General features: G+C 38.9%; 1 protein-coding gene across 1 annotated transcript; it reads right to left on the bottom strand.

Moving 5' to 3' along the window:
- Positions 1-1,401: 1,401 nt before the first annotated feature.
- On the bottom strand, positions 1,402-9,061 carry LOC144639561 (uncharacterized). The gene is made up of 4 exons (XM_078498848.1): positions 8,917-9,061; positions 6,544-6,881; positions 5,543-5,651; positions 1,402-4,338 (listed from the first exon to the last, which is right to left on the bottom strand). The coding sequence occupies exons 1-4, from the start codon at positions 8,975-8,977 to the stop codon at positions 4,115-4,117; spliced, it is 732 nt and encodes a 243-aa protein (XP_078354974.1). The 5' UTR covers positions 8,978-9,061; the 3' UTR covers positions 1,402-4,114.
- Positions 9,062-9,324: the final 263 nt, after the last annotated feature.

The raw sequence follows: 9,324 nt of genomic DNA, 5'->3' as shown, positions 1-9,324 counted from the left end.
CAGTGCAGCGGATAACCAGAACTGGATATCTGGTGACGTCACCAGAAATGGCAATATGGCCGCCGAAGCTAGGCACACTATACATTCTCTTTTCTGAGCTCTTTTTGTGGCCAAAAAGTGGCCTTTTCCCACAAGGCTTTGCACACAATACAATAGAACAATAGAGATTTGTTGCGTGGAGAAGAAAATGGCGTTTTGCGAAGCTTTCACAAGTTGCGAGGCCGAAACCGTACCATTTTGTGCTATTTTTGCTCTGTTTTCGACGCGACAGGACGACACATAAATGGAAAAATCAGGTATGTAGCATTTTTTGTCCTCTTTGGAAAAAATATGTCGTAAATTTGTATGAAATTTGCTTTTACATGGTGTTATTTTCGTGTTGTTCCATGACTGCATCGCTTGTTCCACGGCTTTCGAAGATGCAATTATGTAGTTCGCCAGATGTGTTTCTCGTTGACCGATCACACATGCCATGCTGTGGACCCGATTTGAAGCTGTATTTATTCTTATTCCCCATCAGTATACTTGGCTAAAAACAATACAAATAATTTATTCATCTTGTTTATCACATAAAAGCACAGCCACAAATAAAACAGCTCTGCATACAAATTAAGAAACTCCAGTTATAGCTGGTGTTTTTTTGTGCATCCAGTTTGCAATTTTGTCTTTTTGTCATGGGTCTGGTCATTCTGGTCAGGCTGTAGCATTAACTGTGGTTCCCTGTTTTATGAGTCCAATGAGTCTGAATAAATGAGACAATTAAAGTGTTTTTCACACAAAGGTAAATTTGTATCCAGGCAAAATTATTGTGGTTCAATAGGTTATAACTACCTTTGTGTGAAAAACACTTTAATTGTCTCATTTATTCCGGTTTCTGAAATTTGCAGAATGCAGAATGCAGAATGCAGAATGCAGACTAATAGAATATATTGTGTTACCTTTACCATTATTGAAAGCTAACCGTAAACAGGCTAACCGAAAAGCTATTTAGGCTAACCGGAGTGTGTAGTAGGCTAACCTGAGTGAACAGTTCACTCCAGTTAGCCAACTACGCACTCTGGTTAACCTACTATACACTCCGGTTAGCCTGTTTACGGTTAGTTTTCAATAATGGTAAAGGTAACACAATATATTCTCTTAGTCTGCATTCTGCATTCTGCAAATGTCATACACCGTTTTTGAGTTAACATCTCTTATATAACTTATTATTTGTGGGAGGTGCAGTGATTGAGCGGTCCGGGTTTCCAACCCGGCCAGGGCACTGTGTTGTGTTCTTGGGCGAGGAGAGTCTCTCCCCAACCCATATGTATAAATGGGCACTAGTGAATTTACAGTCAGGGGTAGCCCTGTGGTGGGCTAGCATCTTGTCCAGGGGTAGTAGAAATATGCCTAGACACTTAATGCTACAGAAATCAGGATAAGCTCTGGCCTTGATGAGCCACTAGGCTCAACAACAGGCTTTACCTTCTATTATTATTTGAATCATGCACTCATGGCTCATTGACTTATTTGACATCAATTCATTTAAACTTTGATTTTATTTATAGTATTTTTGTAGTATTTACTTTATTGCTTTTGTATGACTTGTTTAGATGAGGGTGATTGACTGAATTTTAAATTCATGTTAACATTTCTGGCACTTGAAAATAAGAATTTTAATTTGAGAGCACCTTTGATAATTATAATAATTTTACATGTATATCCAAAGCTCCTGTGATTGCTGTTCTCCCCTATTTTAACTGCTTAGCTATCCACCATATTATCCTTAATTTAAAACCATATTAGATTATGATCCTACATGTAGGATCCTTTGAATTCTGACAAGTACAGATTTTTTTATTATGGATGAAACACAAGATAAAAAGTGAAACTAGCCACCTGGTAATTAAGGTGGACATGATTGGGGTATGGGGAGAATCTGGGCTGGCCTGGTACATGTGCTATTTTGACAAATCTTGTTTTCTCTGTATCATCACCCATGGTATAAATGTTACCACACTTTTCCACCAAATTTGACTATCTCTTGCTGTCCAATAATGGGGGAATGTTCACATGGTAAAGCACCATACAATACAGTGAATGCACAATTCAACAAATGGGGCTATCATCTTTTCAATTCAGACCTTGGCATCATATTGTAAAATTTTAGTGGCTGTGGAGATTGCGAGAAATGGTAGAATATTGTTTGGGAATCTTGATCTAGCTAAAATCCACAGTTCAACGGCATGTAAATGCTGACAGAATCATTTTCCCTTCCCAATGATATATAGTATATGTAAAAGGATGGAATAATTAGTGAGTTGAGCTGCTCTCATTGCACTAATACAATTTGCTAAATCTTATTTTTTGCAGGTTATGGCAAGAAAGCAGTAACAGGAAAAGGAAGTTATGATATGATCAATAAACATAATAAAATAACTTTTGAATGAGTGATGTTGAATGCTATAATCAAGTTACTGTAATGTTCGTTTCAACCCTGCTTGCACACAAAATACAAACACAGCAAAATTTTGAGTATAAACAGAAAGTGAATGAAGTGTCTGAGGCAGCAGCAAAGAAAGATACCTAACATGGGTTTGTTAAAATCTGAATTCTGTGCCGGAATTGAAAGCTGTAGTGGCAGTCAATTTTTAGAAACGAATGACAATTAATTACATTTTTTACCTCAAGGAATATTGTTATCAGGATAATCCTGAACAAAGTATTAGAACTTTTGAACATACATGTACCTGGAACATTTTCGAAGACTAAATGTTTTTATTAATCACTGAAACATTGAATGTGACACAGAAACGATCCCATCTAAAAATCTGTGCTAAATTGTATTTAGCCTGCGAGCAGGCTCTCATTTCGGGCGCACGACGTGGATCTCTATTTGAAACGTGTTTCAACTGTCATAATGGCCTGATGAAAAATTATATTCAGCTGCATTAGACATATTAAGGCCGAAGCATCTTTCTTTCGTTTACGATGCTTTGGCTGTCAGCCTTGAAATCAACATCTTGTGCAAAAAATCCTTTATAATGAAAAGTACAGCGCAGTGCGGTGGAATCTTGAGTTACCAAACTTCAGAGGAAACGAAAATTGATTCGAGAAAGCGTGCGTTAAATTGAAGCGTAAATCCACAAGTAACATACATCAAAGGAAAACAACCACTGGTTTTAGTTATGCGGAGCTCGAGGTTCAAGAAAACGTGGGTTAATCGGGATTCTACTTATACCATTCGAGCTTGTTGTATTCGTTCATGGAAGACTCGGGGACCGACGCCATATTTGCTCAGCGTCCTACTGGAGCTTAGTCCTTTCGCGGTCTGAACAATGTTTTGGTCGGTGAATGAGCCAATCAGAACACAGGAAATCATATATCCAGTTCTGGTTATCCGCCGAACTGTTAGTTTTGCTTCACTATGCTTATAGTGATTGGTTTAAAAAACTCGCACCACTTTCTGGACCAATCAGAAGTAAATCGCTGGCACACGTTTTCCCACGCTTTGTGCCGGCTACATGTATTTGCTTCGAGTGTTGATTGGTTCAATGGATTGTCCGCGTCCTTTGTGATTGACTAAGGGTGATTACCTCGGTTTTTGCTTTTAAACACTCAGCTAAATTCGTAAAATCACAGTCATAAATAGCGGTCGACATTAAGCGAGCACACGCACTGGAGACCGTGAATTTCTCTCGTTCGGATAGATTAAAATTTTTTGGATATATTTTTGATCCCCTCCCTCTTCCTTAAAACCCTTAAGCTAAGACCTCGGCCGCTTCACAATATGTGTGCTTGCTGGCAATCTCTTGAAGACATAGAAAGTTTTGCTCAAAATGTTTCCAAATTAATATTGGACCCTCTTGACATATCAAGGACCATCATGTTAAGAAATGCCAAAGAATATCACTCTTTGACTGAAATAAAAGCTCTTACAACATACCTAAAATAAGAAATTTGCTTACTAGAGGTTTCTTACGCAGTTTGCTTTCACTAAAAATGTTATTTTTTTGTATAAAATCTTACAAGAAAAAGATCGAAGATCGCCTAAAGAGGTAAAACAATTTTAAAACAAAAACCCAAACAACACTACAGTAAGTTGCTATTTACAAAAAAAAGTTTCTTGTGCGCCCTAAACTTCGTTGATCAGCGGCTGCAAAGGGACTTTGGTCTTGGTGGAAGTAGCCTCGTCATAGGAAGGAGGCTTGACTTTCACCTGGTCAGCGGTAGTGGCCCTATTCCTCTTGCAGCAGAACACAGCAGACAGCACGACCAAAATCAAGAACGCGATAACACTTGTTATTACCATAACCCTTGAAATTAAGGGCAGCCTCTGGAAGCGGTTTTTATAATATCCTACGAGATAAAAGAAGATCAAATGATAAGAAATTAAAAAAGATAATACTGGAACTGTTTCTCGTTATCAACATGGGTCGCTTTATCATCACTTCCCTGTCGAAACAACCATTTGTACACTATGGCTATATGGTAAGGCAAAAGACCAGTTTCAAGTTTGTAAAAACAGAAAATTATATAATTCCTTGCGCGTTCCAGTCCGTGATATAAAAAAGTCGCTAAAACAGAGAACTGGCTAGTGCCCTATTTAGTCTTACTCCAGGCCAACAGCGGAATATTCTTAATAGTTTTTTTTTATTTCAGTAGATTTCTGTTTAGTTTTTAGATTTTTAACTTTTAAAACTTCATTTTGTGCATGTATTGATATTTTTAGCTCAGTTGATTTAATTTAGTTAGGCATTTTTAGATTTTATTTTATATTTTAGCATTATGATTGTAAAGCGCTATGAAAGATTAGCTAAATAAATAGCGCTATATAAATTACTATTATTATTGATATATCAGGAGTAATGAACGAATGCGTTCTATTTGCAAACTAATTGGTCATGCTGGCGAGACATGAAAAAGAGTAAGCGCAATTAAAACGTCGAATTTCAACGATATACAAGATATAGGTAGCACTGCTCTGCAAGCTGGTGTTACTGTCAGCTCGCTTGCTGAAAAGGCGATCGATTCCTATATCCTACGAGTAACTTTCATCTTCGTTTCCGGGGTCTCTCTTAGGCCCGGATCAGACGCCGATCTTTTCACGAGCCGAACAGACGCCGATCTTTTCACGAGCCGAACCTAATTCTTTGAATTAAGTACATGAAAAAATCGGCGTCTGAATCAAATTAGAACGGCTATTTCAATTTGGAACGGCTCACCCGTTCTTCCCGCCTGGCTTGGCCGAGAATTTCGCCTGTGGAACGACTTTGGAACGGCTTTGATTCAGACGCCGTACTTTTCATGTGCCGATCCTAATTCATAAATTATTATAATGTATTTTGACTGGTTTTATTGGAACTCTATTAGGAACGGCCTCGGAACGGCAAAAAGTACGGCGACTGAATCAAGAGGCGTACTTTTGTCAATTTGGGTCGGTCCAAATTCGAATTGAGTTCGGCTCATGAAAAGTTCGGCGTCTGAACCGGGCTTTAGACCCTGGGAATGGGGTTGAAGTTGAGGTTTGTACTTGTAAAGATTTTAAAGGTGATCCACTTACCAAAGTGGCATACTGCGATTTCAGGTTCCGGGGCTTCTGGGATTTTTCCTTCAACAAGTGTTATTTTATAAGATCTCACTGCAAATTCTGTTGAGGCCAGCAAATCAACCTGGTTACAAAACAAAACAAAACAAAACATGTTCACTCTTAACTCCAGTTACTGTTGATACCTCATTCACAACAGAGCTTAAAACGCACTTTTAAATTGTTCTGTATGAACTGAGAACTTCCGCAAATAGACAACGTCCTTTTCAGATGGGCTTATTTTCGGGGAGGACTTAGTTAGATACGGCGGAAGGGGGGGGGGGGGGTATTTTCGAATGAAAATTTGCGTTTCAAAAATGTTGGGGTTTCTAGTTGGACAGGATTAAACTGTATCTAAAAATTTTTAGGTACATTGGTAAAAGAATACTATGTACATGGCAAAATTCTCTAAATGAATAACGTACGATATGAAACAGGTCATTCCGTCAGCAAACATTACATAAAATACAAACATGCTCTACAATAGGCGGAATGGGGGCATATAAATAGTTGTAATAATAATAATAGATGCAATAATAAACAGAAAATAAGAAGGTAACGGATGACAAAGAGTTAGATGGGTACAAACGAATGGCTAACGTGAGATTACTGGCCAAGTATTTGAAGATGCGCTGCCTGTGAGGTAACTGATTTTTTGTTTTTCTCTAGTGGTGTGAACAAGGAATGGGATGAGGAGGGATTTTTGAAGAGGGGAGAGATAATTATGAGAGGATTTGCGATAGTTCAGCAGGAATAAAAAGGCAAATGAGACTCTTCCAGGGAGAGGGGGTCCATGTTCCCAAAAAATATTCCCTTCTGTTCCCTTGATACCTAAAATATCAGAAAGTCCAGAAACAGAGCTTTGTTCCCGTGTTCCCAGCTTTATTTTCCTTTTGTTTCCAATTATTTTATGGCCATGTTCCGTGAAACCCTTGGGAGGGGCTCACAAATGTCATTCTCGATAAAAGGTAGAATACCTTAAAATTCACAGTGCCATTTTCTCTCTTCAGTGAAAACTCCAGATACACATCGGCCTCTCCAATTGAAAACCCTTCAATTCCCAGTGGAAACCCTGGAAGCTCGATCCTCTCTCCATCCTTAAATCTGGCTGACCAATCAAATCTTAGCTCTGGAACTGACACGGTGACGTCAGCAGTCACAGGGTCTTGCCATTGGTTAATGTCCACGGACAGCCTGATATCCTCTTGGCTGAAGGTAGCTAAACACGTCATCTGGCTGCAGTCGTATGAAGTGGTGTTACATGTAATTGGTAGTTGGATATTTGGGGCCAGTTCTAGAGAACATTCTTGCCAACCTTTAAGGTAGAATAATTAATAAAATGAATAATAAATTACAGAAATAATTTGATAAATGATTCTATACAAAAAAATTATTTCGCCATAAGTATGCCCTACTTTCCAAATAATGGCCACGACATGAAATGTTCGATTCTTGACAACTGCAAAATCACACTTGGTATTGTCACAAAACAGCAAATAATTTAGCTTCTTTCAAATATTGCATTTTGACCCAAGTAACGGGAAATATCGGTAGTGGGGTTTTCCCTGAGGTTATCCACAGACATCAGACACACAAGTTAATTTTCTTTAACAATTAGACTACGAGCCCAAGTTTTCTATGAGCAATTATAGTTCACCACTAAATTTTCACCGATTCTGATTGGTTGAAATTGAACACGTGACGCGATAGTGCCCTTCCGCCGGAGGGCACTATCAGCCCATAGTGCCCTCCCGAGAAAAATGCCCGGATCGATAGTGCCCGCCCGTGACTTTTTTTGTAAACAAAAAAAAACCCAACCAAATTCACTGTATTTCGTGGGTTTCTTGTCTGGTTTTGTTTCGTTTGTTAAATTTCGGCTTTCAATTGAGTTTTTTATCCTGAAAAGTAAAAATAATTCACGATGCTCGTTTTTGTATGTGCGCGCGGAAGAAAATTTAGTGGTGAACAATAAAGACAATAGAGTGTTTCTGTCTCGGAACTATCGGTCTGATAGTTGCCCCTTGGAAATTTGATGTTCTTAAAACTAGCATATAAGCCCTCGAAGCTTCGCTTCTCGGGCTACTATTTGTTTTAAGAACATCAAATTTCCGCGGGGCAACTATCAGCCGATAGTTCCTCGACAGAAACACTCTATTGTTAAAATAGTCAACGAGGCGCAGCCGAGTTGACTATTGCTCATAGAAAACGAGGGCGAGTAGTCTTATTGTTTTAGTAGAAACTCTAAAGGATTGCAGTCCAAAACCCACAATATTGTGCACTTTGACGACAAAAATCAAGAAAATTTACCGCTTAAAGAGCTACGCGAGCGCGCGACTAACACTAATTATTTCAACCTAAACCTCCCAATCCACCTTTGGATTCGCCATCTAGTATCTTGTCCTGTAAACCGTCTCATGGACCCAAAACAATATGAATCCCACCCCTCGACCAACCCCCCCCATACGGGGGGAGGGAGCGCGAGCAGGGGAGAAGAGGGGGGAGAGATGGGTGTTGAATTCGATAAAGCTGATGTAGAAAACGACCTAATACTTTCACTTTCAAAACCAACAACTTCCCGACTGATAAGATAAGCTGATAAGCTTAGTTTTGCATTGTTGCACGTTCAAAAGTATTATTTGCTTTCCAAAGGTTTCGCACCGTCCTTTAGTATATATCCACCTTGATAACCACCGACCAAGCGATCTGTCCCTTGTAATCTTAATGTTTTTCGAACGGCCGACCGACTGTTCTTGTTTATGCTGGATCACTCACAAATATATTCCCTTCCGTAAAGACATTCACATTCACAGCCTTTCATATCTCATACTACATGAAACCTTCCTTGTACGCTGCTACGCTTCCTTAAAAAGGAATGACGTCATCTTATTTCCGTCAAAATAGAGCAGAACGCACTATTCGCTTTCAAAATTTCGGAACTTTTTTAAACCGCGATCTACACGTTTTGCGGTCACATATAACGTTTAAAACTTTAAGACCTCGTTCCGTGATTAAAATGATACAAGATTAGTCTTTTTTGTCACATTTCGAATAAAAAAATCGTCAAATGCGTGTGAAGAATCAACGTACTACAAAAGCGCTTGCACACTGCTGTGTAAACAAAACGCATATACGGGAACAAATCTGAACAGGTAAGCGTACAAATGCAAAATTATGAGCATGAAACCGTCGAAATTGAATACGTCTGCGCCGACATAAATTTCGTTCAAATCACAACAGTTACTGTGGATTCGGAGGACTGATGGCGGAAGGAATCACTGACAAAGTCTATATCCGCGAAGTCGCCTTTCGATCAGTTATTATTTCATAGCATTAATAATCACAACTCTTACCTAACGCCGTCGACAAAAGAGCGAAAAACAGCACGGCAAGAAAACTCTTCGTCTCCATCATTTAACCGTAAGTGAATACTCAAGTTCTTCGCTTCGTGTCGAGTATTTATATGTCAAGAGAGAAACTGATTTTTTTAGCATAAATTTTCAAAACAGAATCCGATGACGTCAATGCCCCAGCCAGGTCACGCGATCCCGTGCCAACGTTTCACGCCGTACCCAAGCTATTTCCTCATTTCTTAGCTCTAGCTAATCAATTTTTTCAAGTAAGCAAACAATAAGTTTAGAACTTCGAAGTTCTACAGAGACAACGAAAATTAAACGGTAAATTGGTCTTGACGACAGAGGCAAAATACAAAACAAAATTGAAATATCCTCCCAAAGGCAGAAATCGTATTTATAGAGCTA

The sequence above is a fragment of the Oculina patagonica genome, unplaced genomic scaffold (genome assembly GCF_052425735.1).
Source record: "Oculina patagonica isolate OP01 unplaced genomic scaffold, crgOcupat unplaced106, whole genome shotgun sequence".
Lineage (NCBI taxonomy): Eukaryota > Metazoa > Cnidaria > Anthozoa > Scleractinia > Oculinidae > Oculina > Oculina patagonica.
Note: the sequence above shows the minus strand (reverse complement) of the source record. Positions and strands in the feature narration are given on the sequence as shown.

Bases quoted from the DNA above. Each gene is read 5' to 3' on its own strand.
- LOC144639561 (XM_078498848.1), bottom strand. From the start codon at position 8,977: ATGATGGAGACGAAGAGTTTTCTTGCCGTGCTGTTTTTCGCTCTTTTG. The intron at 5,652-6,543 runs GTATTCTACCTT...TTTTGTAACCAG, and splicing joins ATGGCACTGTGAATTTTAAG to GTTGATTTGCTGGCCTCAAC. The intron at 4,339-5,542 runs GTAAGTGGATCA...TTTATCTCGTAG, and splicing joins AATCGCAGTATGCCACTTTG to GATATTATAAAAACCGCTTC.